General features: G+C 55.0%; 3 protein-coding genes across 4 annotated transcripts; 1 reads left to right on the forward strand and 2 right to left on the reverse strand.

The window, feature by feature from the left end:
- Positions 1-707: 707 nt before the first annotated feature.
- LOC135425360 (C-C motif chemokine 4-like) lies at positions 708-3,492 on the reverse strand. The gene is made up of 3 exons (XM_064677571.1): positions 3,122-3,492; positions 2,166-2,277; positions 708-1,274 (listed from the first exon to the last, which is right to left on the reverse strand). The coding sequence occupies exons 1-3, from the start codon at positions 3,192-3,194 to the stop codon at positions 1,187-1,189; spliced, it is 273 nt and encodes a 90-aa protein (XP_064533641.1). The 5' UTR covers positions 3,195-3,492; the 3' UTR covers positions 708-1,186.
- Positions 3,493-12,606: 9,114 nt separating this feature from the next.
- On the forward strand, positions 12,607-14,422 carry LOC135425361 (C-C motif chemokine 4 homolog). The gene is made up of 3 exons (XM_064677572.1): positions 12,607-12,815; positions 13,356-13,470; positions 14,030-14,422. Exons 1-3 carry the CDS (start codon positions 12,746-12,748, stop codon positions 14,115-14,117), a joined length of 273 nt encoding a protein of 90 aa, XP_064533642.1. The 5' UTR covers positions 12,607-12,745; the 3' UTR covers positions 14,118-14,422.
- Positions 14,423-19,920: 5,498 nt separating this feature from the next.
- LOC135425408 (E3 ubiquitin-protein ligase TRIM39-like) lies at positions 19,921-26,329 on the reverse strand. Of its 2 annotated transcripts, none has more exons than XM_064677671.1 (6): positions 25,703-26,329; positions 24,710-24,805; positions 22,644-22,871; positions 22,502-22,524; positions 21,785-21,897; positions 19,921-20,866 (listed from the first exon to the last, which is right to left on the reverse strand). In XM_064677671.1, exons 1-6 carry the CDS (start codon positions 26,138-26,140, stop codon positions 20,295-20,297), a joined length of 1,470 nt encoding a protein of 489 aa, XP_064533741.1. In that variant the 5' UTR covers positions 26,141-26,329; the 3' UTR covers positions 19,921-20,294. The 2 variants fall into 2 exon arrangements, with proteins under 2 accessions (XP_064533741.1, XP_064533740.1); XM_064677670.1 differs by having other exon boundaries at positions 22,644-22,874.
- Between the last annotated feature and the right edge of the window lie 37 nt (positions 26,330-26,366).

Raw genomic sequence — 26,366 nt, forward strand, 5'->3', positions numbered from 1 at the left:
ACAACCCCCAGTGGGGTGGTCAGAATGAAGGCTGGGGTTCCCTGCCCCTCTCCAGGCAGCAGTGCCAGGCTCAGCACCACTGCCAGGGCAGTGGGCAGAGATGGGGTGATGTGTCAGAGGAACAGTGAGGAGAGACTGGAGGCCTCTGACAGTGCATGGGTGGGTGCCTGAGGTGGGAATCTGCTGCTTAACTGGCAGCACTGGCAGGCAGGGCAGGGAATTGCCTGGCACAAGGAGCTCACGAGCCCCCCCGATACCTGCCAGCACCTCCATCCCCTCTGCTTCCCTCATATGAGCCTCTCTCCCTGCTTCCCCCCAAAAAACTGGCAGGGTTTTACCCCTTGCAGCACCAGGTCCCACCACCACCCCACTGCACACCCAGGGACCAGTTTGAGGTGGGGTGTGTGGGGCTGGGAGCAGCAAGGGAGGGTATGGGACGTGCCTGGGGTGTGTGGAGAGCAGAGTCATGTATGTAAAAGTCCCACATGTGGGTACAAACACATCTAATTGTGGAGAGGATGTGGGAAGTGGGGGTGCATGTGATCTCAGAGGATATTCACGGGTCTGCAGGATGGAAACTTTATGGGTTTGCCTCAAACCATTTCCCATCTCCACATGTCACAGAGAGGCTGCAGAGAGGCTCAGGGAGGCATTCTGTCTGTGCTGTAACACCACAGAGAGGCACAGAAAAGGAAAAAAAGCAGAGGTTTTGTCCAAATTCTTTATTCTCCAGAATCATGAGTTCACGTGTGCAAACCAGGGCCACTCATCATCTAATGTTGGGTCACCATCCTATAAATATCCTCCCTGTCACCCTCCCATAAAAAAAAAAAAAAGCACTGCCTACCCCATATGATAATTCCATAAATAATTTACTGTAACTTCCATACAACAAATAATATAATTTCAAATAACATAACAAAGGTGCAGCCCCCTGGGCCTTGCCAGGCCACCAGTGGAGGGTCAGGGCAGAGGGATGAGGTCACAGCCCAGTCTGTGGAAGCTCAGGGTGAGCAGCAGCAACCCCAACAACACGAGGTGTCCTGGGGAGTCCTTCCAGCAGTCCCTTGGAGACACCTGCAGATGCCATGGGCTCCTGCAGCTCCCGTTGTCCCTGCTCCATGGTTGGGGCTCAGGATGAGGTGATTTGTGCAGGACAGCAGCTCCACTTGCCATCCTGCCTGGCTCAGTTCTGCTCCAGGCTCTGCAGGTACCTCTGGACCCAGGGGTCACTGGGATTGGCACAGACCTGGTGGCCTCTCCTTGTGACGAACCTGTGGAACAGGATGGGATACATCAGGCCTTGGCTCTGACCTGCTTCCCAGGACAGCCTGGATCCCAGATTCAGGGCGTTGCAAGAGGTTTTCCCCCCTGCCCCAAGCTGATTCTGGCTGTGATTCTCCACCCCTCCCAGCCCTTTTCCCACGCTGCCTCCTCGACTCCTGTGGGAACATCCCTGGGTGTCCCTGTTGCCTAAAATCAAAGAAATCCTTTTCTGGACAATGTTAGTATAGAAAGGTAAAAAAAAACCTCTTTAATGAGTTGTCTTAGGTGCACAAAGATGGCCTATGCACACCCACACACAGGTTTTACAAACTTACACCATCATCTAATTAGAATATCTAACTAATATCCCTCAAGGGGATGCACCCAGCACAAAAACTGTCCATGCTCCACAGGCACAACTCCCAGATTTGAGTTGGTCATCCCAAGACACCCACAAAAGTCTTCATCAGTTCTCTCTGTCCTGCCTTGACCATTTTCAGGGATTTTGGGCCCTCTTGGATAGTTTTGACTCTCTTCAGCCAGGCGATGTGCCTGCCGTGTCCTGTTCTAAGAACATTTTATACAGATGAAATGTTCTCTGCCTTGCTACAGCCTTCGTCCATCGGGATTCTTGACAAGAAATATGAAACACCATTTCAGGAACCTAATTCACAGGCACTTAGCTAAAGTGCTGAAAGAGTTATACTAAAATCCACGTAACCCAGATTTTAAGGAGCATCCCCAGCAGTCCCTGTGCCAGCCCTTTTCCCTTGGGGTTCGCCTCTCCCTGCTCTGTTCCTGCAGACCCCCCCTGTGCCCACAGCCACCCTGCAGGGCTGGTCACCCCCAGGGTGCCCAGCTGCCCTGTCCCTGCCCTGTGCCAGCCCAGGGTCACTCACACAATGCCTGGCTGGGGGCAGCTGGTTCTGGTGCTGTAGTGACGGAGGATTCGGTCCCGGGGCAGCTCGTGGCGAGTGAACTTGAAACAGCAGATGGGGAGGTCAGGTCCAACTGGAAGAGGCAAAGAGACAATGTGAGCACTGGGAGCCGTGCTGGTGGGGAAGGGAGAGGGGAATTAGAGAACAATTCAAATTAAATGGATCTTGGGGATCACCTGGGCCAAAGCCAGGAGCGGTATCAGGTACTGCAGGAGACTCCCACCCTGCCAGTGCTCAGAGCTTCACTTTCCCACCTCCCCCAGACCCAGGGCAGAGGCTGAAATCCCTCAACTCTAATCAGGAATAAGTACTCTGAGCCCAGGGTTGATGGACAGATGGATGGATGATGGATAAATGGATGGATGGATGAATGGAGGAGGGGTCTGTAAGAAAGATGGGGACAAACTTTTTAGTTGCTCTAGGACAAGGGGGGGGTGGTTTTAAAATAAATGAGGTCAGTTTAGGTTGGATTCAAGGAAGACATTATTCCCTGGGAGGGTGGTGAGGCCCTGGCACAGGCTGCCCAGAGAAGCTGGGCTGCCCCATCCCTGGAAGTGTCCAAGGTCAGGTTGGACGGGGCTTGGAGCAACCTGGGCTGGTGGAAGGTGTCCCTGTCCATGGCAGAGGGGTAGAAAAAGATGACCTTTAAGGTCCCTTCCAACCCAAATCCTTCTCAGATTTCTCAGAGTGCTGATGGATGGATGGATGGATGGATGGATGGATGGATGGATGGATGGATGGATGGATGGATGGATTTTTTAATCCCAGGGTTCCTACAAGCAGCTGGTCTCTGTGCAGAGCAGACAGTGGCACCAATGCTGATAAATTCCCAGTTTTCTGCCAGGGGATCCCAAAGGAGAAATAACAGCAAAGGCTCAGATCTGTTCTTCCTTCACAAATGAAAAAGCAGGACTCACCTGGGCCAGAGAAAGTTTGGGAGAAGGAGGCTGCAAGGAGGAAAAGAGCCAGAACAGCTGCAAAGACCTTCATCTTTCCGTCGGGTGAGGGATGTCAGAGCAGGACCAAAAGCTCTGGAAGATGCAGCTCTGTCTGAAGCAGCTGGAATCTGCTCCCTTTTAAAAGGAGCGTGGAGAACTCGAAATGGAAAGTCCAGGATGATGATAAAGGGTGACACGAAAGTGAAATAGCTGAAGGGAATTAGAGGGAATGAAAAGAAAGCCGGGAATAATGGGATATAGTGGAGCCAAGTATGTGAGCTCTGAGTCAGCGCCCGTTCTGGAGTTATTCAAATCGAAAGGAAACTAACTGTGCCAGGTGGCCTGGCCACAAGGAGGAGAACGGGTTCTCTGGACTGCAGGAAGGGGTTTTCCCTGTGAGGCTCTATAGGGAAAGGTTCAGTGTTTGCATAAGATTATGCAACTCTGGAAAAAAACCAAACCGAGCGACAGCTCTCGTGCCGTTATGTGGCGGGTGCTTATCAGAGGCTGCCTGTGGAGCTCAGAGGTGGCTGGATTGAGGGATCTGTGCTTCCCAAAATGCTCTGCCTGCCCCCCCCAGACCAACAGTGCTTGGGTTAACACGGGCCAGCAGGGAGCTGAGGCTGGAGACACCCCTGGAATTCACCCTGGAATTCACTGGACCCGGCCCAGTCCCTGCTCAGTGGCTGTCCAGGACCATGTTCAGGTGGGCTGTGAGACTCTACAGCCTGTTTTGTTGTTCAATAAAATTTTATCTGATGTTTAAATGGAATTTCTTGCTGCCTTTTGTCCTGTCAGTGGCCACTGAGAAGTGTTGGGGTCCATCTACTTTACCCCCCACACACATTGGTAAGATCTCCCTGAGCCTTCTCTTCTCCAGGCTGAACTGTCCCAGCTCTGTCAGCATTTTCTCCTTGGAGAGATGCTCCTGCCCCTTCATCATCTCCATGGCCTTTTGTTGGACTCTTTCCAGTATGTCCACGTACTGGGGAGCCCAGAACTGGACCCAGCACTCCAGGAGGGGCCTCAGCAGTGCTGAGCAGAGGGGAAGGGTCACCTCCCTTGATCTGCTGGCAATGCTCCTCCTCAGGCATCCCAGGAACCTGTTGGACTCTGGGTGCCAAGGGCATTTTGCTGCTGATGTCCAGTCTGGTGTCCACCAGGAGCCCTGGGGCCTTTTGCTTTCCAGCTGGTTGGCACTGGCATATCCTGGGGGTGCCTGGGGGTGTTCCTCCCCAGGGAGAGGACTCTGCACTTCTCCTGTTGAGCTTCATGAGGTTTTTGTCAGCCCATTTCTCCAGCCTGATGAGGTTTCTATGCATGTCACATGAGCCAATAGGGACAAGACAAGGGGGAACAGCTTTAAACTAAAAAAGAAAAGATTTAGGTTAAATATTAGGAAGGAATTGTTCCCTGTGAGGGTGGGGAGGCCCTGGCACAGGTTGCCCAGAGAAGCTGTGGCTGCCCCATCCCTGAAAGTGTCCAAGGCCAGGTTGGACGGGGCTTGGAGCAACCTGGGCTAGTGGGAGGCATCCCTGCCATGGCAGGGGGTGGAATGGGATGGGCTTTAAGATCTCCTTGAACCCAAAACATTCCATGATTCTGTGAAGGCAGCATGTCCCTGCAGTGTGCCAGCCCCTCCTCCCAGCTTTGTGTCCCCTGCCAGCTCGCTTGGGGTGCACTTTGTCCCATCAGTCAGGTCATAAGGATATAAAAGAATACCCAGTATCAATCCCTGGGGTTCCCTGCTGCTGCCTGGCCTCCAGCTGGACTTTGTGCCACAGGTCACAACCCTCCAGCCCATTCCCAGCCTCTCTCACTGGTGTTTATCTAACCCACACTTCACCAGCTTGCCCTCAACAGTCCCAGGCATCCCAAAGGGCAGGATCTCACCTGGGAGCAGGGAGTTCACTGGAAGAAGGGATTTGCCAAGCCTGAGACACTTTGCCAGCCTGAACCTCTCCGTGCAAAGGATGCCTTGAGTTGAAGATGAATTTCTGGCTAAAGAGGTGAGAAGCAAGTGCTGGAGAACCCCCCTGGCATGGGAGAGACTTTCAAGCCTCAGCTCGGGGCAGCTCCTGCCTGGGGAGCAGGGAGGGGGTGAGCTGGGCTTCCTGATGTTCTGCCACGTTCTGGGGGTGCAGTCAAAGACCCTCCACTGCAGGGAGGGTTCTCAGGCCTGTGGTTGGGCTCCTGAGCCTGGATTTTCACCCCCAGAAGCCCAAACTCCATGCTCAGCTACCCTGGGGCTGCACATGAGATCAGTGGAGTCACCAACCTTCATAAACTGGCTCGTCCCCAGCAGGGACTGAAAGGAGAAGGTTCAAGGCCTCCAAGACAGGTGATGGTCTGTTCCTTCCCACACTTATCCCACAGGGAGGATCTCTTTTGCATTCCTCCCTCCCCTCATGGTCTTACATCCCTGTGGAAGGCTGTGGGCTCAACCTCAGCTGGGCAGAGACCTCAGCAGAGTGGCCAAGTGTGTGCTTTTAGTGGGGACAAGGGCTCTGTAAGTCCTGACATGGATATCAGGGAAGGTGTTGGATTTTTCCAGATTCACAACAAGCCCTGGCAGGACCAGCTCTTCATTCCCTGGGTGAGTCTGAGCAGCTCTGGGCAGAACAAGAAGTGGTTCCGGCTTTTGGCCGAATTACGGAACGAAACCAAATGATGGCTTTGTGCCATGGAAATAAATCATGCAGAAACCAAGAGGGGGAGTTTTCTGTTCCTCTGTGCTCGCAACTCTCGTGTCAGTGTGTGCTCGGGGAAGTGACAAACACCAGCACTGCAGCAACAAGGTGACACAGGCTGTGGCTGCACAGAGACACAGCTGTGGCTGCCACCAGCCAGGGGCAGCTTTGATCATGGGAACTTCACACCTCCTGCTCCCCTGCGAGGCCGAACCACGGGGCTGATGGTGCACACAGAGCACCAGGGCAGGCAGGGGGGATGTGACCTGCAGCTCTGTCCTCCACCTGGAAGCATTGGGATGGTCAGTGAGAGGGAAGAAACCATCCCTGGCTGCTGAATGTGGTGGAGCTGGAGCAGGAGGAGGAGGAGGAGGAGGCTGCAAAGAGCTGCTGCAGCTGCACCCCTCGGCTGTGTGGTGGCACGGAGCAGTTTGTGCCCACAGAGCTGCCCTTTGTCACTGCGATGTTGTTTCCCCCGGAGCGCTGGGAAGCTGGAAGGGGGGGCTCCTCCTCCCCCAGCCCCAGGGCTCCAGCTTTGATCCAGCCCGGGATGGCCCTGAGCATTTCCCCCTCGCTGACCTCCAAAGCCACTTTCTGGTTTCGGTTTGCTGCTTCCCTGCGCTGGTTTTCGCTTCTCTGGCAAATCCCAGAGCCCTCTGCTATTGCAGTTCCTGCAGCTCGAGCGTTCCTGAGCTGACCCCTCTCAAGCTTCCTTTATTATTCCTGGAAACGAGCTATTTTTTTACCACTTCAGCCCCACCCAGGCTGGGCTGCGAGGTTTGTTTTGGTGCAGGCAGGGGAGAAGTGGAAAGCTGAAATTATTCAAAGAGGGAGACTGTAGGGAAGGACGTTGTGGGGGTGCTGTGCCATCACCCCCTGGGGTATAAACGGTGACAAGGATTAACCCAGAGGCTTTTGGGCATCCTTCAGGTCCCCCTGAAATCCTGCCCTTGCCAAGAGCCATAAAGCCCATACCCCCAGGGCAGGGGGATGCAGGGCACTTGGGTGGGTGATGGTGAGGGCTGTCCCCAGGCTGAGGGGGGGCTTTGTCTGCCTTCCCCTGGGATACAGCTCACCCTCCCAGCCCTGGCACTGAAGGGTCTTGGAGCACAGAAGGAGTATGAATTCACCCCTGTCACTTCCCACAGCCATTTGCTTCCCCTGCCCTTAAGTCCACGAGCAGATGTGAGCTCTGGGGAGTGAGGTGCCCATAAGGCCACAGGTGGACACCCTGGGTTGTGGGGTGCTCCATTTGGGAGATGCTGGTGGTCTCACCCAGGGTTGAGATGAGGTGCTCTGAGGGTCACAGCATTGTCCCTCTGCTCACAGCCTGGGGAGAAGTGATCCCTGACCAAGCCAAGTCCCTCCACTGCCACTCATAAACCAACCCCAACACCACCTCCCTGCACGGTCCCCAGGGGATGCAGGAGCCCACATGGGGAGGCTGAGGGGCTGTGGAGGGGTGCAGGAGGGGCTGTGGAGGGATGCAGGAGGGGCTGTGGAGGGATGCAGGAGGGGCTGTGGGACTGTGGAGGGATGCAGGAGAGAATGAGGGGCTGTGGGGGGATGCAGGAGAGGCTGTGGGCTCTGGAGGGGTGCAGGAGGGGCTGTGGGGATGTGGAGGGGTGCAGGAGGGGCTGTGGGCTGTGCAGAGGTGCAGGAGAGGCTGTGGAGCTGTGGAGGGGTGCAGGAGAGGCTGTGGGGATGGGGGGGTGCAGGAGGGGCTGAGGGGCTGTGGGGGGTGGTGCAGGAGAGGCTGTGGGGCTGTGGGGGAGGTGCAGGAGGGGCTGAGGGGCTGTGGGGGGGTTCAGGAGGGTCTGAGGGCCTGTGGGGGGGTTCAGGAGGGGCTGAGGGGCTGTGGCACACTGGCAAGTGCTGCCAGAGCTCCCTGAGCCCTTTCCTCTGCCCCGGGGGATGTGGGTGCCAGGCACAGCCCGTGTTGACCAGGGCAGCCAGACAATGGCCCCTTTGAAGGCCACAAACCCATCTGGGGTGGCCAAACCCTCCAGAGCACAGAGCCAGGCCCTGCACTTCAGAGAGACGCTGCAGAGCTCCCCAACCTCCAACCAGCCCCAACCTCCAACCAGCCCCACTCATGGGAAGTGGTTTTACAGCTCTGCACAAATGGAGAGGCCAGTAAACATCTGTGTGTGCCCACGGGGTTTACTGGTAGCTGGAAAGTCACCCCTCCCTTGGGAGCTCACACCTCCCGTGGGGCTCCAACCCCCCCCAGTGACACAGCCCTGCCTGCAGAGAGGGGCCAAACCAGCCCTGGGCACTTGGGGGGCTGAAGGGGGGCTGAGGGCCATCGGTCCCCATCCCTGGAGGGGTTTAACAGACGTGTGGATGTGGCACTTGGGGACATGGGTCAGTGGTGGGCTTGGCAGTGCCGGGGGAACAGTTGGACTCGATGATCTCAGAGGGCTTTTCCAACCTTAATGATTCCATGAAGCCATAATTAGGGAAGTCCTCCAGCCTGGCAATGGCCCTGGCACAAGCTTAAGGGTTGTCTCTGCTCTGAGCCCCCTCAGTGAGGAGGGGAAGGTTGTTCTCAGCCACCCCTGAAGCACCCCTGGGGTGCAGTGACCACCCTGTGCTCCCCTGGCTGCCTGCACCCATCCCACCAAACCCCAGAGAGCTGCACTCCAGGAGCACCAAGGAAAATGAAAACAATCAACTTGTGTCTTGCTTATTTTCCTTTTTCCTCTGCTACGATGAGCAGACAAGTCCCAGTGGGTTCATTTAAAAACTGGGTTTGGTTTTCAAAGAATCCCAAAATGGTTTGGGTTGGAAAGGAACTTAAAGCCCATCCAGAAGCACAGCCCCACAGCCAGTCCCTAAAGCTCAAAAATTCCTAAAATTCGAGTTTTCTTTGTTTTGTCCTTTCGTGCCAAGGATTTGGAGCAAGGAGGTTTTTTTTATTTCACTTTAATTTGCTTTGAAATGCTGTACACTTCATCCTTTTTGGTGTGCTTTGCTTCCAAGAAAAGGCCAGGAGAGGTCTGAGGCATCAGCCACCAGAAAGAACTGTGTTCCCTGGGGGGTGTTTTTTCCAGACTGGGAAAAGTCTTTCTGGGGGAGGATGGAACCTCTGACAAGATACACATTTCTTATCAGCTCTGAGCAACTTCCTGCCCTGACATGACCTCAGGGTTTCCTCTGGAATGCAGCCAGAGGTGACCAGCACTGCTCATGCCACCAGCCAAGGTGGCCCTGCTCTCCCCCTGCCCCTCCACGCTGGAGACAGACAGTCCCCAGTCACTCCCACAGGCACAGGGTCCCACTGGAGCCCTTTCTGGGACGTGACATCATCTGAAAAACCCCAACATTTCTCCACCTATGTCAAGAATGGTGGGGGTGAAATTCCTGGGCGCTGGTACAAAGCCACTGGTGCTGGAGCTGGGCAGGAGGGAGGCAGCTGCAGGAAATGATGGGTCTTGTCTTAGAGGCAGTTTCTGAACTCAGGACCTTTTTAATTACTTCCTTTTCTGAGCTAATCCCAATTCCTCCTCATTAAACCCTGCTAGAAATAGCACCTTACATCAGCCAGTCTCACCAGTTTTTTCCAGGTTCCCCTTTCATTCAAGATGGAGAATTTCCCCATTTCTGCTGTCACTGAGTCTATTTTGGGCATTTGCTTTCCTTAGCACTTTCTCCTGGGATTTTTTTGAAGGGGCTTGGAGAAAACCTCTTTGTGTAAATCAGAGCAGCATCAGCCAGACTCCTTCAAATCCCACTGACTCCAAACAGTGCCTGCTGAGTCAGGAATCCTGAAACCACTGGAGCCAAGATGGGAAAACTTCCCTCTCATACCACAGTTTTGCCCTGCAATGAACTTAATCCCCCTGGAGAAGCTCCAGCCCACTTTGCCCGCTCCGCCATGGCCATCTTCATGTCTCAAGGGTAGGATGGTTCTTCATCCAAAACACACCCAACCTCTCTTCCTAAAAAAGGGGAAGAGCTGGAAGAGGTGACTCTGTCATTTCATCATGACTGGAATGTGGGGAGTGGGTAAGGAAACATTTTTTAGGAATGTGTTGTGACATCCCAGGGCATCACTGACATGACTGTAACCTCCCACCTCTATCCAGCTGGTAGAGTGAGGGCTTTGCTCAGATTTCTAATGAAAAATTAGATTCCTCGAGAACCTGGCTCTGGGATTATATTTTGCTTTCAGCAGTAGTAAAGTTTCAGCCCTTCTCCCTTTCAGTCCCCTGTAAAACAAATCGTCTAAACTAAACTGACTCAGCTGAATTAAGGAATTTTTTTGTTTTTATTAACTAAAAAAATGATCCCTGAGAGTCTGAAATAGTTTGGCATCTTCTTGGTAGCAAAGGGATGAAGGCAGGGAGGTGTCCAGCTGCCTGAGAGGGGAAATCTGTCACTGGAAACATTTGAATAATCGCTGCAGATTTCCAACTAATTCCTCTGTTTTCACGAGACTCATCTTTTATCAGACAGGTCTCGTCTTCATTTCCTCCCCATAAATGGAATTTTGGGCAGGAGCAGATGGCTGGAGGAGGTGGATCTGGAGACATGACCCACGAATTCTTGAAGGCACAATCACGGGGAACAGCTCAGAGCTCTTACGTACTTCCACAACTGTATTCCCTGGGCAGCCAGCCGGGATCCGAGGGAGCTGGAGCTCACTCACAGACGGCTCCTGGTCCAGCTGGAACAGTCGGAACGCCGAGTTCCCACCTCCTGCCTGGCCAGGAGCCCTCCTCATCCTCCTGGGATAGCTGGGAACAGGCAACATGTGGAGTGAGGGAATGGGATCTGGATGGATGAGTGAACCTGTGAGGTGCCTGCACAGAGGGAAGGATGGAGAGGGGGCCGTGGTGTGTCCAGGAAGGTGATGCCCAACTTGGCAAGAGCCGCATTTGCTCCATGGGATTAATCTGCCTGGGTGAGGGGCATCACCACGGCTCCCACCAGGAACCTCCCTGAGGGTGGGACATCCCTGGGACTTCTCCTGTGCAAGTCCAAGGTGGCCTTGTCCTCCAGAGCCCTCTCTGGCTGTGTGGAGCACAGCAGTTCTCCTGCCTGGAGCAGAGAATTGTCCTGCCTGGAGCACAGCAGTTATCCCTCATGGAGCAGAGAATTATCCTGCTTGGAGCACAGCAGTTATCCTGCCTGGAGCAGAGAATTGTCCTGCCTGGAGCACAGCAGTTATCCTGCCTGGAGCACAGCAGTTATCCCTCATGGAGCAGAGAATTATCCTGCCTGGAGCACAGCAGTTATCCTGCCTGGAGCAGAGAATTGTCCTGCCTGGAGCACAGCAGTTATCCCTCATGGAGCAGAGAATTATCCTGCCTGGAGCACAGCAGTTATCCCGCCTGGAACAGAGCAGTTATCCCTCATGAAGCCAACCAGCCATGGTTGCTGGAGGGCTGTGCCCACCATGCAGTGTTGGAGGATATTTGGAAAACACCGGGTTATTTCCAGAAGGTTCCTGGGGCAGGGGCTGGAGCCTTTAATAGAAAGAGGATGAGTCAGTACCCAGCACTGTGGGCAGGGTGCAGAGGTGCTGCTGGTGAGGTTGGGTTGCTCCACTTGACATGATAATCCTTCCACTGGAAGCATCCCCCAAGACATCACCACTCCATGATGCCTTGAAAATAAAAAGGAGTCACATCCCAGGAACGCCTGCTTCCCTCTGGAGAACACATATCCTTCTAGGAACATCTCATTACAGCTGGAGAGCCCCCAGCTCTTCCCAGAGCATTCATCACCCCCCTGCCAGGTCTTCCCTCTCCTCCTCAGGGACAGAGGGGAATTTGTTAGACCTCCATGGCACTCTGTGCAGGCTGGTGGCTTCTTCCCAGTGAACCATCCCTGTCTCATCCCAGGGAGAGCTGTGAGCTCTTACCCTCTCCCATATGATGTGCTACTTCCCCTTGTCATGACAATTTTCTGCTGAGACAGGATACTCTTTTCTTCCCAAAATCCCAGTTTCTGCTCATGGCCTCACCCCAGTTACTCTGCTCCTGATCTCCTGATCTTCAGAAGCAGTGTCTCCTTCCTCACCCTGCTGCTGGAGCTCCTTCTGCCTCATCCTCAGGGTCACAAAGTCTCCAAACATCTTTTGGCTCTCTGCAGCCCCAAGGCTAAGAATGAAAGGCTTCACCTACCAGTAGCCCTTGAAATTTAACTGTCTAATCCAAATTGGTCGTTCAGGGTCTCTTTATAGGACCTGGAGTGCAACGGGCACTTCCAGGAGATAACACCCCATCTCAGCTCTCTCCCTTCCCTTAAATTTGAGGAAATTTGAGTGCTTCAACTCTGGGATTCCCGTCTCATGCTCACCACTACCTGTGCTGGTGCCTGCAGTGCTGTCACAGCTGCAGGACGTGCCCTGAGTCACCTCCAGCTCTGTGGAACACGTACAGGGCACTGGTGACAGCTCCCATCTCCTGCTCCCGGGACGGTGTGTGAGGGAAGCAGTCCATGGTAAAGGACCTTTTCCAGTCCCACAGCCCCTTTTTCCCTAACCAGCCTCATCCCATTGATGCCCTTCTGCCCAGCTCTGTCCTTTGGGCTACTCAGGCAGGTTGGGCAACAGGGGACTTGACAAATGCAGGAACCTCCACAGAGGAACTTCTTGCTAAAGGACAGGCATGAAAGAAGCAGAAATAGCCACAGTCACTGTTTCATATCCTGTGTCACTGGGGAGGCACTGAATCAAGGGGGGAGCTTCACTCTTCCGGGGCTGGGGCTGCTCTGTTCCATCACGGGACTGCACCACGAGTGGACTCTCCTCTGGGGGAAATTCCATCATGCCTACGTAAGGCTCCACATGGACCTCTCGCCCCATAAATTGAGGGGCTGGTGACCGTCTCAGCATCAGCCAGAAAAGAGGCTTTCAAGCTCCCCTTGCCTGCTGAGCTCCAGCCACCACTCCTCTGCTGACATGAAGGTCTCCCTGGTTGCCCTCGCCGTCCTCATCGCCGCCTTCTGCTACCAGAGCTCTGCTGCACCACGTAAGTCCAGGGGCTCCCCATCCTCCCTCCATGGGGACAGGAGAGATGCCCCTGCTGGGACAGAGTCCCTTCTGCCAGCACTTCCACCCTGGGTCCCTCCCCAGGTTGTCAGACCATCCTCAGGAATGTGCTCCAGGGTCATGGGGGCTCTCCTGCCACGGGAAAGGCACAGCTCAAAGACCATTAGGGTAAAACCTAAACCCTGTTTTACCCTTTTTGGGGTAAAGGAGGGTTAAAACCACAACCACACCCCCACACAGTGCTGCAGAGGTCAGTGGTGCTGTGCAGGGCACCCTGAGGAGGGCTGAGGGTGGCCAGGTTTGGGCTGGGAGATGTTGCCTGGTGACACGGGCTCTGTCAGTGCCAGCTCAGGGTGAAGCCAACAGGGGAAAAAATGAAGGAAGAATTAAAAAGACCTCTCCTTTTCCCTTCTTCTTCCACATCATCCCTACTCCCCAGAGCCAGGGATGTGGGATGCCAGCTCCCTGGCCCTGCTCCCCATCCCTTGCCCCTGCTGATGATTGTCTTTGCCCTCCACAGTTGGCTCCGACCCCCCGACCTCCTGCTGCTTCTCCTACTTCTCCCGGCAGCTGCCCCGGAGCTTCGTGGTGGATTATTATGAGACCAACAGCCAGTGCCCCCAGCCAGGCGTTGTGTAAGTCCCCTCCTCAGGGCAGGGGGGGATTTGGGATGAGGATCCAGGGAGGGAAACACCCCTTTTCCAAAGACAGGGAATGGAGGCTGGGGGACACAAGAAGTACAAGGTGATGCTCTGTGGGTTTAAAGCACAGAAGTCTCACCCTGGTCCTGCTCTACCACTTTGAAGGTTTAACTGGTGTGGATGGGCACAGTATTCTCATCCCACCCTTGTGAGAGGCTGGAATTGGGCAGGGCTCTTGTTCTGTCCCTGGAATCCCCTGCTGGGATGGAAACCAAAAGAGAGTAAATTTACATAAGACATTGGGAAGAAACTCTTCCCTGTGAGGGTGGGGAGGCCCTGGCACAGGTTGCCCAGAGAAGCTGTGGCTGCCCCTGGATCCCTGGAAGTGTCCAAGGACAGGTTGGAGCAGCCTGGGCTGGTGGAAGGTGCCCCTGCCCATGGCAGGGGGTGGAATGAGATGATCTTTAAGGTCCCTTCCAGCCCAGCCCATTCCATGATCCTGTGATTCCCCATTCATTCTCCCACCAAAACCTGACCTCTCTGCACCCCACAGGTTTATCACCAAGAAGGGCCGGCAAGTCTGTGCCAACCCCGAGCAGGAGTGGGTCCAGCAGTACATGAACGACCTGGAGCTGAACTGAGATCCTGCCCAGATCCTGCTCCGTGTCCCGGCTCCCGGGATGGGCGAGCACGACCCAGCTGTGGGTGCATCAGAAATGCTTCAATGCCCTTTAGAGCTACCTGAGAAACTGAAAACGTTCCAGAATCCAACTTAATGGTTTCCTATTTAATTTTTTATAGGGGAGGGATCAGGTGCAATAACTCCAAGCTAAACAAGAGTTTTATTTAATAGATTTATTTTTTTAATGCAGACTCGGGTTGTACGTTCTGTATTTAATTAATTGTACTTTTGGCATAATATTCAATCCAGATTTCAATAAATAAATATTTTTGTAAGAACTCTCTGTCTTTGCCTCTATTACAACCCTTTGGGATGACAATAGCTGACATTATCATAGTGGCAACATGTTCTTTATTTCCTTTTCCACACTGTCAAAACTCCCACAAGCTTTCCCTGTCTGAACGTCCTGTTTTGCAAAATAAGACAAGAAAAACCATGAAGGAGGAGGTGTGAGTAAGGCTCAGATTACAGTCAGGTAGCTTGGCTCACACTTTTTAGAAAGCATTTAATCACCACTCATTATGACAACTGGGAGCTCGTTAAATTCCATTCCTGGCCCCATTATAATCAATTAAAATATTACCTTTAGGGCCTGAAATTTAACACATTGGCTGGTTTAGGGAAAGCTTTCTGAGAGCTGCAGCTAAAATGGATCAGCTATTCCCAGAGCTGAGGGTGGAAAAAATACGTTTCCCTGTGAGATTTTCAGAACTATTTCATTTAGCTCTCATTTACCTGGGACATGAGGCTTGGCAGATATTCCCTCTCAGGAGAAAAGGTGTTTTTTCTCTGTGCCCCCAAAACCTGCCCATCCCTGGAGATTCCTCTCCAGAGATCACCCTGCTGGACCCCAGCCCAGGGCAGGACCTGCCCCTGCAAGGAGACATCTCCACTGGTCCCCCCTGGAGCTGAAGGAGATGGAGCCCACATCCCTGATGGCAATTCCAACATCCCTGATGGCAATTCCAACATCCCTGATGGCAATTCCAACATCCCTGATGGCAATTCCCACATCCCTGATGGCAATTCCAACATCCCTGATGGCAATTCCCACATCCCTGATGGCAATTCCAACATCCCTGATGGCATTTCCCACATCCCTGATGGCAATTCCAACATCCCTGATGGCAATTCCAACATCCCTGATGGCATTTCCCACATCCCTGACGGCATTTCCCACATCCCTGATGGCAATTCCAACATCCCTGATGGCATTTCCCACCCCACTGCTGGTATTTGGGTTGCTCTGGTCAGCTCTGGGCAGGCTCTGTTGGATGAACAAGGAGGATTTGGGTTTCTCCCAAGGGAGAAAAGGCTCAGCTCACCCCACAGCGTTTCCAGACTGAACGTGGGAGGACAAACACGACCATCAGGGTGACACAGGGGGGCAGAGCGGGAGGGGGGCTCCTGGGCAGGGGTGAAGAGGAGCAGACACAGAGGTTGGGTGGGAGATGAGCAGCCAGAGGAGCCCCGGGTGGGGCTGGGAGGGATCAGGGGGATGTGGGTGTGTCTGGGGGAGGAAGGAGAACATCTTGTCACTTCAGGAACTGCAGCCCCAGGCTCCCCAGCCCACGGGGCAGCGTGAATGCCATCAGTCATCCCACCACTGCATCCACTCAAAATAGCACCCAGGGAGGAGGAGAGGGAGGTGGAGAGCAGGAGCAGAGCCTCCTTCCTCCTGAGGGGAGGGAGCCCCTGGCTGGGGGGTGGACATCACCCTGGGGACAAAGAGCTGCATGTGAGGGTGGTGGCTTTGGTCCAAGCCTGGACTCCCCAGGCCCTGCACGCCCCAGGACCAGCTCCAGGAGCAGGGATCATCATGGCCATGCTGCAGGGGGCCATTGGGTGCCAGCCAGCAGAGTGCTGGAGCCCAGAGATGTGCCCCTGAGGGCTGAGACTGGCACAAAACCGAGTGCCCAGAGCTGCCCTCACTCCAGGGAACAGCAGGAACAGGGGACAGGAGGGAGAAGACCTGCAATGGGATCATCCCAAAATCACTTGAGCCTCCACAGTGCCTCTTGGATACAAGCCCCATCTTCCCCTGTGGGGGCAGTCCCACAGCCTTGGGGTTTCTTGTTGAAGGACACAGGGTGTGGGGTCACCCAGGGAGCATCACCCAGCCTGGGCACTGTTGGAGCCTGTGGAGAACAACCCCCCGTGCAATGTCCTCAACCACTCGGGTCACACTCCAGCCTCCCACAGCAGCCACGCTGCGGGTACCTCAGCTCACTCCTCACCGCTATTCTGGGAGCCTGAGGGAGCCCTGAATTGCTCATGTTTGCCTTGATCTCACACCCACCCACGTGTGACAGCTCAGAGGAGCTGCAGAGTGCCGGGGAGGGACCCAAAGTGCTGTAAATCCACCCCCCCCTTGGGCACTGAGGTGTGAACGGAGCCCACATGAGAGAGGCAAAGGCAGGAGGAGTGTGTGTGGGGAGAGCATCCCTGGGCATCTCCACAGCCCCCAAGCTCTGCAGAGGAGGAGCAGTGAGGATGGTGGCCCAGAGCAGGCAGGAGCTGCAGTACCCATGTCACCATCAGCTCAAATCCACACCCAGGGATTCCCCTGCCTGGAGCAGGGGCTGTATTTGCTGTCAGTGCAGCTTTTTGAGGCTGATTTTGCCGCTAGAGCTGAGGAATGCAAGGAAACCCTCACACTGTGCAGCCCTTGGGCTGTAGAATCATAGAGAAAGAATCATGAAGAAGCTTGAAGATCATGTCATTACACCCCTTGGGCAGGGATACCTCCCACTAGCCCAGGTTGCTCCAAGCCCTGTCCAGCCTGGCCTTGGACACTTCCAGGGATCCAGGGGCAGCCACAGCTTCTCTGGGCAACCTGTGCCAGGGCCTCCCCACCCTCACAGGGAGGAAATTTTTCCCTGGGAAGCTCATGGCTATTTGTGGTGCTGATCCCTCCCAGAAACAGCCCTGTGATGTGCTCAGGCAGGGGAATACAAGAAAGCAGAGGGCACTAAGGCTGAGGCAGCAGATGAAGAGAAAGAGGGGCTGGGACCCCAGAGGAGGGTGGCTTTCGAGGGGGTTTCCTCTGGATTTAGGTCAAAACAAGAACAATGCTGTCAAGGGTTTCAGAATTTGTAAACTACTAAGAGAGGGACTCATCCTGAAATCAGGGTGTGGTATTTACTGAATTTGAGTCATTAATTTACTGAAATTAAGTCCTTATTGCGATAAGAATAGCATCATTATTGTAACATCCCTGCACATCTCTATATGAGTTGTTTACATCACTCTGGTGTGTCCACAGGCATTTTGAGGCACAGCAAAAGCCAGAGGAGTTGGAGGTTGGAGTCTGGCACCCCACAGGAGGAGGAGCTGGGCTGTGCTGATGGAGATGTGGACTGATGGCAGTCATGGTTCGTGGTCTGACGGCTTTTCCATCTCCGCTTTTTCAGAGAGGAATGGGACACCCTGAAGGCAAAATGCCCGTGCACTCAGGAGTGCCAGCTCTGTGCCTTATCCCAGGGACTAGGTCCTCATTTGCCACAGGGAGGGGAGGCTCATCCCACACCCAGAACAGCTCTTCCCAGAGACACCACAGTCAGGGAGTGTGTCACTTCTGAGGGGCCAGAATCCAAAAATGTGATGTAAAAAGGGATGGGTTGGCAGGCTGCATACAAAAACAATGTTTTCCTAAAGCAGGGAGGTATCCCAGACTTCCAGGGCTGAGGAAGACGTGGAAGTATCATGGCAGAAATGGTGCCTGGGTGTCACCTTCCCTGTGACAGCCAGGAGAAGGCAGAAGTGGCCACAAAGACCCAAAAGGCCATTTCTGCTGAGTGCTTAGAAAGAAGCAGACAGTGACTCACATCCCCCTGAGGCGACAAAACATTTTCTGCTGGAAGAGAAAGGAAAACGTAACTTGTTGAGAAAGCACATTTCTAAAGCTGCAAGGCTGTAAATTGTGCTGAGTCATAACAGGGGACACTGTCAGTGCGTCTGGGTGACAAAACTGAGCCTAAAAATGTGACCTTAATCTACTGATTGCTCAAAAAACAGCAACACCCAACCTGTGGACACTCTGCCAGATGTGGTACCCCAAGGGGTTTCTTCCTTCAGCCAAGCCAGACACCTTGAGCAGAGCAGTCCTTGGCAGTGCTGGGATAATGGACTCCATGACCTTGGAGGTCTTTTCCAAGCTAAATGATTCCATGATCGTGTGGCTCTATCCTGTGCTGTGCAGCCATCCCCCTCCTGGCTGAGGCTGAGCAGGACTTGGGCCTTGCAGGGTCTGTGTGGAGGCCAGAGCCAGGCAATCAGTGCAGTTCCACTGAGGAGAACAGGGACAAACTCCACTTGCCATGACTTAACCAGAAATCCTGCTTGCAAATCACACTTGGACAGCCAGAGAGCTCCCAAAACCAGACCCCAGTGCTCCTGGCTTCTCTCCAGCTGCCCACTGCCAACCAGTCTGGGCATCAAACTGGTATCTGCCCTGAGCAGTTCCTTAGCTGCAGGTGATGCAGAGAGTCCACCAGCTGGAAAACTTGGGAGCCTGCTCAGAGCTCTCTGATGCCTTTGACCTCCACTGTCTTTCCCAGCAAGGCAGATTCATGATTTCTAGAAACGCTGTGGATGCCGCATCAGGATGAGTTCACATCCTTCCTTCTCATTCATTTTTTCTCTCTCTCTGCAAGATCTCCCAGCTGTTGCACTTCCTCCTGCTCTTTTGGAAACACTTCACCACCACCACCCCCGGCACTGCAGCCAGTGTCACTCATCTGTCCCTCCCCAGGGTCGGGTTGCTTTTGCTCTCTGGACACTTTCCATCCTGCCACCTCATCCCACCCCTGGCCCAGTGACATTTGCCCTGGTTTCTTCCCTGCACAGCAGGTTTTCCTGGCTGTCCTCACTACTCCCCCCTTCCAAATGCCTCTGCTTCCAGCCCTCAAAGTTCATGTCCCTTCTTACCTCAGATTCCATAAACTCCTTCTCCATGGAGCTGACACAGAATCACAATCTCCCTGTCAGATTGCTGTGGTGTCAATGCACTGCAGATCCCACTGAGATCCAGCACCCTCCTCCTTCCTGGGATGTGGCAAAGTTGGGACTGGGCTCATCTCTCTGCCCTGTGGCTTCCAAAAGACAGACCCTGTATCTGAAGGCAGGAGGGTGGAACTCCCCAAAACACAACAGAACTCAAGCTGCTATCCCAGTCCAGCATCATTTGTCACCAGGAGACTCCTAAAGCACCATCCAGGACATCCCAGAGAAATTCAAGAGACTATTTACAAGAGCCTGGAGTGACAGGACAAGAGAGAATGGCTTCCCACTGCCAGAGGATATTGGGAAGGGATATTGGGAAGGAATTCTCCCCTGGGAGGGTGGTGAGGCCCTGGCACAGGTTGCCCAGAGAAGCTGTGGCTGCCCCATCCCTGGGAGTGTCCCAGGCCAGGTTGGATGCAGTCTTGCACCACTTGGGCTAGTGGAAGGTGTCCCTGCCCATGGCAGGGGGGTGGAACAGGGTCCCTTAAGGTTCCTTCCTACCCAACCCATTCTGTGATTCAAAGATCCAATGATAAACTGTGCTGAGTGTTTCAGGCTGTGTTTTACCAAATCTCATTTTATTTGAATTCAGTCGGCCTCAAATTGAGCAGCTTTATGATTTCTATCTGAAGGACACGATCCACAGCTGCTCTCTGGGCTGGAGAGGAGCAGGTCCAGCAGCACTCTTTGCCTTCTGAAATGTTTTGGGTTATCAAGGATGGACACATCACAAAACCACACCTTAAACCACACGAGGCTCCCCAAATCAACCCTTTATTGCCTTATTCTGATATAATTCACACCAAAATCAGCACTACGTGGCAGGCTGGGCTCATACCCTTCTCCAGCAGCCTGTGAGATGAGCACCAGGGCATCAGTGATCAGGGGACTCCCCTGTCCCCATCGGTGGCACAGAGGGTGAGGGCACAAAGAGCCCCTCCCAGCACGGACGTGGCACACCATGGGTGTCACATGGATCAGGTCATGCCCAGCCAGCAGCCAGGACCATGCAGGGATCCTGCCAGGACCCTCCCCAAGGCACAGAGGTGTTTCCCTGGTGCTCCTGCTCACCGGAGGAGCCGGTTGGGCTCCCAGGTCTCTGCCCACCGGTGAGAATCCAGGACAGCCACTGTCACAGGATGACACACCCGGTCCCTTGCGTATCCCTGACCCAGGAGATCACCAAGGGCTCTGCATTTCTGCCCCCCAGAAAGCCCCCCAGGAAGAAGAAAGGCCGGAGGTTCCCGGTGAGCCGGTCGGTGAAGGTGTAAATGTGGGAGCGGTCGCTGACGTTGTAGAAGGAGATTTCTCCTGCCTCGTAGTCCAGGAAGATCCCGACGCGCCGGGGCCTCACACTCAGGGTCAGGGGGGAGATGGGGGAGGTCAGGGCCTCGTAGCTGCCCCCATTCTGCAGCCTCAGCACCCAGTAGCCGTTGTTTGGGGAGAAGAGGACGGTGCCTTTGCGGCCGGCGGACTCCCGGCACAGCCCCAGCCCCCACTCGGGCTTGTCTCCCACCTGCACCTCCCAGTAGTGGCGGCCTGAGAAGAAGCTCTGACTGCCCAACACCACTGGGGCGGTGCCAAACCTCTTGGGGTTGTCAAAGAGGGACAGGAGCAGCTTCTTGCTCCCGCGCCTCACGCTCTTGCGGTCCTCGGACACGCTGAGCTCCGGGTGCGCCGTCTCGGGGTCCAGGACCACGTCCACTGGAGAGAGAGAAGGGTGGAAGGACAGACAAGGCTTCAGGGGCCTGCAGGTCTGTGATTCTGGACACAGAATCACAGAATCATTGAATCACAGAATCAACCAGGTTGGAAGAGACCTGTGAGATCATCAAGTCCAACCTCTGACCCAACCCCACCTTGTCAACTACACCATGGCACCGAGTGCCACATCCAGGCTCTTCTTAAACACCTCCAGGGATGGTGACTCCACCCCCTCCCTGGCCAGCCCCCTCCAATGTCTGATCACTCTCTTTGTGAAGAACTTCTTCCTGATGTCCAACCTAAACCTCCCCCGTCGCAGCTTAAGACTGTGCCCTCTTGTCCTACTGCTGGTTGCCTGTGACCTGGATGAGGGTTCTGACAACCAGTTCCAGGTGTCCCTGTTTGAGCAGGGGGGTTGGACCAGGTGATCTTTGCAGGTCCCCTCCAACCTCAGCTGTTCTGTGTTTCTGTGGGTGCTGGGCTCCCCTAGACCTTCCAGCCTCCCACGGTTGTTTGCTCGTGCCTGTGGTTTTGCTCAGCCCCTGGCAATGGGGAAGTGCAACGTAGAAAATCGAGATAACCAGAAACCACATCAAGATGTTTGGTATCTGCTGCAGAGCAGGGGCAGAACAAGGGTGGCTGAGAACCTTCAGAGAGAGCCAACACTGAGAGCAAGAGTTCACGGGCAACAGGGTGCCTCAAACCCCTGAGTGACCTCCAAGCCTTCAGGATCCACCCACAACCCACCTAAGACCACAACAAGGAAGGTCTCCCCACCATGAAACCATCCTGAACTCATCAGTGCACAAAGTGGGACCAGCTGGACAAAGCTTGTTGGAAAAGCCTCCCTGAGCCCTGGGGTATGGGGGCAACCAGAACCCAAATGTGCCAGGAGCTGGCACAAAAGCAGCCCCTTACCTTTGAACTTCTTCAGCATGTCCCTCATGCCCAGGCAGCGCTCGGGAATGCTGTAGTTTTCCTTCAGGGTCACTGACACAGGCTTGGGGGAATGGAACTTCACCTCCTCACACCTGGGAAGACAGGGATGCCCATGGGCTGTACCCAGAGCCCACAGCACGGCCCCTCTCCTGCTGGGAGTGGCATTAATGCCCTGCTGTTGGAGCTTCCCTGGAGCTCTGTGGCTGGGATGAGCACTAGGGATAACCATATCAGCAATCCTGATGGGATCAGAGTGAAACAATCCAGGGAGCAGCAGTGCCAGTCCCAGGGAAGGAAGGAGCAAGGCCACTGGGCAGCATGTCCCTTAGGAGGGGACACATCTCACATGTCACAAGCCAGGCAAGACCTTGGCTCTGAGCCCCTGGAAAAAGAGGATGGAACCTCTGAGGGATTGACTCAGTCCCTCCTGTGTCTACCCCAGGAGGACCAAACCAGACGCTGGACAGGGAGGACAAGGTGGCTGGTGTGGAGCAGACACAAACATCTCCCTCAGAACCTGGAGCAGCCAGGACAGTAGGAGGGACAATCATGGTCCCTATCAGGAATAATCATAGATATCTACCAGGAATAATCACGGACACTCATGAGGAACAATCATGGTACCTACCAGAAACAGTCATGGGTACCTGTGAGGATTAATCATGGTACCTACCAAGAACGAGCACAGGTACCCACCTGCTCAGGATGCTTTTCATGTCCTAGGAGGAGAAGACAAAAGCCATTCTGGGTGTGTGGCTCAGCCCCTCATGCCCACCAGCCAACCCCAGGTGGCAAAGGCCCCAGGGCTGAGGCAGTGGGGCTGGTGGCATGGCCTGACCTTGAGCAGCCCGTCAGCCGGCTGCTGGCTCTTCTCCTTTATCTCCAGGATCAGGTCCTCCAGCAAGCACTTCTCCTCCACCAGCCTGGCCAGGTTTTCATTGATCAGCAGCAAGATCTGCTTCTCCTCCTCCTCCAGCGTCTGGAGCAGCAGCTTCTCCTCATCAGCCAGCAGCCGATGCAGCTTCCCAAACTCGCTCACGATCCTCTCCCGCTTCTTCTTCACCATCTCCTTGTGATGAGAAGATACGTGAGGTGAAGAGAGACAGTATTAGCCAGGAAGCTGAGATGGAGCTGGGAAAGGCCCTGGGAAACCACCACATTTTTGACATAAGTGCATGAATTTTAAAAAGCAGACAGAGGAAATCTGTGCTTCCACCTCACCGGAATTCCCACTCCACATCCTCAGTTCACCAACAGCAGGACTTTGCCCCAAGGCATTTCTGCTCAGCTGGACCCCAGATGTCGGGGGGGGGGGGGGGGGGGGGGGGCTGTTGGGCTGCAAGGAGGTGCCTCCAGGTGCCAGGGTAGGTTTTTATTAGGTACAGCTGGAGGAACAACTCGAACCTCCAGCCAAATCCAGGCTAATCCACTGCTTGGGCAGCTGGAAAAACCCACAGCAAAGGGAAATAGCTGGAAGAATCACAGAATCACAGAATGGTTTGGCTTGGAAGGGACCTGAAAGACCTTCTACTTCCACCCCCTGCCATGGGCAGGGGCACTTCCCACTAGCCCAGGCCCAAGTCCCGTCCAGCCTGGCCTTGGACACTTCCAGGGATCCAGGGGCAGCCACAGCTTCTCTGGGCAACCTGTGCCAGGGCCTCCCCACCCTCACAGCAAAGAATTTCTTCCCAATATCCAACCTAAATTTCTCCTCTTTTAGTTTAAAACCTTGTCCTGTCACTATCTGTCCATGTAAAAAAGCCTCAAGGCTGGGAAGGGATGGAAAGGGAGACCCAGGGAGGGTTCCCCAAGGGTCCCACTGCAGGGTGAGGGGCCAGCAATGGGAAGGGTCTGCCAGTCTTTCCCCTCCTTCCTATAAATTGGCACTTTCCTGGAACACTGGAGGAGCAGGAAAACACCCCATAGTAGCTTGAGTGAGGAAACCTCAGAATGCAGAAGATAAAGGAAACTAAATTCCACTTACTTTTCCATCCAAGCACATGATTCCTTGGCCCTGAGTCCTGGCTTGATAAGCCAGGACAGCCACAGCCACTTCCCCCAGCACCAACAAGGGACTTTTTTCTCCTTTTACTATAAAAGCACGACCAGAGGGAGCTGGAGGCAGCTGAGCTGCTGCTGAGCCCTGACTCAGGATCCCACAGTGGGGGAACAGTGACACAGCCCTCACAATCTCCATCCCCAGCTCCAACAGGGACAGTGGGCTCACAGGGGCATCCCAAAATCCCACCACCCCTGGCTGGGCTGCCCAGACAAGGGAATTGAGTAATCAACCGGGGCAGTGTGGAGAATCCTGTTTTCCCTGCCAGAGCTGATTAATGCTCAGCTCAGATTCAGGGCTGGATAACTCCGGGCCGGCAGTTTCATTTCCTTTTCTGCAGTTACTTTCACTTTCCAGCTTTCACCCTGAGGGACATGAAATGCAGCTGTTTGCTGGCGTCTGCTCTCCCCAGAACCATCTGGAGCCGGGCAGAGGTGCAGCAATTGAGCTTTTTTTTCTTTTCTTAATGAAAACACTTCTGGTTCCTGTTGCCGTGGAGCAGAGCTCACCACACGCCTCACACCTGGCTTGGAACTCAAGCACATGTTGTAAAACAAAAGGCAATAAAAAACACCCTGTGTCTATTTGTTCAACCATCACAAAGCCCTCGTGATTCCAGGGAAACTGGAGTGCTGCTCCTTCCAAACCTTTTTACAAAGCCACACAGGGTTCTGAGCCTGGTTTCCAGCACAGCTCCCACATCTGACAGCAGGACAGGGGGACATGCCCCATCCTGGAGATTATGACGAATCCATGTCCCCAGACAAGATCCTTCAGGATGGTTTTTTTTTCTAACTGCTGATGTCTCTGAAGCTCATTCTTTAAGAATTAAGCCAGACACCTGCCTTGCACTCCTGGGTTTTCATCCTCTCTGCTGACTCACGCTTCTTCACCTCCTCCGCTTCCTTCAAAAGATTCTCCAGGGATATCTGGAGTTTGACCTGAAAAGAGGGAACATGGGCTGAGCTCACCCCAGCAGGGCAGGTTGGCTGGGTCCCCTCTGCCTGGGGGGGGACAGTGACCCAGTGCCAGGCAGTGCCAGCCCTGGCACCCGAACCCAGCAGCTGTGCTCTTCACTCCACCCGCAGCGTTAACCCTCCCCATGCTCCTCAGCTTTTCCCTGTATTTTTTCCTCATTTTTCATGTTCTGGAGGGCAAAGTGACAGCTCTCCTTCAATGCAGGTGTGGCGGGTGGCTGGTGGTGCTGCCCACTGGGCATTTGGGGTTTTGGTGCCAGCACTGCTGCACCTGAGGTGAAATGTCCTCAGGGCAGCTTCTCCAGGGGGTCCTGGAGGATCTACATTGTCCCAGCTTCTCCAGGGGGTCCTGGAGGGTCTGCACTGCCCCAGCTTCTCCAGGGGGTCCTGGAGGATCTACATTGTCCCAGCTTCTCCAGGGGGTCCTGGAGGGTCTGCACTGCCCCAGCTTCTCCAGGGGGTCCTGGAGGATCTACATTGTCCCAGCTTCTCCAGGGGGTCCTGGAGGGTCTGCACTGCCCCAGCTTCTCCAGGGAGTCCTGGAGGGGCAGGGAGCCAGGCTGCCTCCTGAGCTGGATGGAAAGTGTGAGCCTGGATCCTGAGCTAGATGGACAGGGTGAGCCTGGATGAGCCTGGATCCCGAGCTGGATGCACAGGGATTAGCCTGGATCCATCCACAGTTTGGGAGATAGCAGGTCCAGCCTTATCCCAGCGGCTGGATGGGTGTCACCATCTCTGCCACCCCCTCCTCTGCTTTCCCGGCGGTGCCACCGGTGCTGTTGGGAGAGGGGTGGTGGGGTCCTGCTGACCCCCCCTGGTGCTGCCGTGCCCAGGGCCCCCCGGTGCCCCCGCCTGCCGTACCTTGTAGGCCTGCGCCGCCTCCTCGATGGGGTACACGGTGTGCGGGCGGTGCAGCAGCGACTCCCGGCACACCACGCAGATGGGCTCCTCGTCCTCCTCGCAGAACAGCTTGAGGCGCTCGTCGTGCTGCGGGCACAGGGGGGTGCCCGGGTCGGGCTCGGCGCCCAGGCCGCCCCGCAGCCCGAGCTGGCGGATGCCCTCCACGATGTTGGCCAGCTGGCGGTTGGGGCGGAGGCCGCTGCGGTGGCAGGAGGCCCTGCACTGCGGGCACGAGAAGGGCCCGTCGGCCCAGAGCCCCTTGTCCTGGCAGTGCTTGGCGATGCAGCCCCGGCAGAAGTTGTGCCCGCAGTCGATGCTGACGGGCTCGCTCATGTACTCCAGGCAGATGGGGCAGATGGCCTCCTCCTGCAGCCGCTCCAGGGCACCTGCCAGGGCCATGGTGGCCTCGACGGGCGCCTCCTTCCCCCGGTGTCACCCAGCCAAGGCCGGCTCCCAGCCTGCCACAGCCCCACGGCCAGGGAGCTCCGGCAGTGCCATGGAAGCCCGGAGGACGAGCCGGCCTTGCAGCCGTGTGGCACCGGCCACGGAGGCTCTGTGCTGGCTGGGGGAGGAGCTGGCACGGGCCGGGACAGCTGCAGCCAGCCCCGAAGGCTGGCACCGCGTC

Source organism: Pseudopipra pipra, chromosome 21, assembly GCF_036250125.1.
Source record: "Pseudopipra pipra isolate bDixPip1 chromosome 21, bDixPip1.hap1, whole genome shotgun sequence".
NCBI classification, from domain to species: Eukaryota; Metazoa; Chordata; class Aves; order Passeriformes; family Pipridae; genus Pseudopipra; species Pseudopipra pipra.

What these genes read in the sequence shown, in the direction of transcription:
- LOC135425360 (XM_064677571.1), bottom strand. Translation starts at nt 3,194, where the DNA reads ATGAAGGTCTTTGCAGCTGTTCTGGCTCTTTTCCTCCTTGCAGCCTCC. An exon ending in CCAAACTTTCTCTGGCCCAG is followed by an intron (nt 2,278 to 3,121) that starts GTGAGTCCTGCT and finishes TGCCTCTTCCAG; the next exon opens with TTGGACCTGACCTCCCCATC. An exon ending in TGCCCCCAGCCAGGCATTGT is followed by an intron (nt 1,275 to 2,165) that starts GTGAGTGACCCT and finishes CCTGTTCCACAG; the next exon opens with GTTCGTCACAAGGAGAGGCC.
- LOC135425361 (XM_064677572.1), top strand. Translation starts at nt 12,746, where the DNA reads ATGAAGGTCTCCCTGGTTGCCCTCGCCGTCCTCATCGCCGCCTTCTGC. An exon ending in CCAGAGCTCTGCTGCACCAC is followed by an intron (nt 12,816 to 13,355) that starts GTAAGTCCAGGG and finishes TGCCCTCCACAG; the next exon opens with TTGGCTCCGACCCCCCGACC. An exon ending in TGCCCCCAGCCAGGCGTTGT is followed by an intron (nt 13,471 to 14,029) that starts GTAAGTCCCCTC and finishes TGCACCCCACAG; the next exon opens with GTTTATCACCAAGAAGGGCC.
- LOC135425408 (XM_064677670.1), bottom strand. Translation starts at nt 26,140, where the DNA reads ATGGCCCTGGCAGGTGCCCTGGAGCGGCTGCAGGAGGAGGCCATCTGC. An exon ending in ATGAAAAGCATCCTGAGCAG is followed by an intron (nt 21,898 to 22,501) that starts GTGGGTACCTGT and finishes CTGTCTTCCCAG; the next exon opens with GTGTGAGGAGGTGAAGTTCC. An exon ending in CATGCTGAAGAAGTTCAAAG is followed by an intron (nt 20,867 to 21,784) that starts GTAAGGGGCTGC and finishes CTCTCTCTCCAG; the next exon opens with TGGACGTGGTCCTGGACCCC.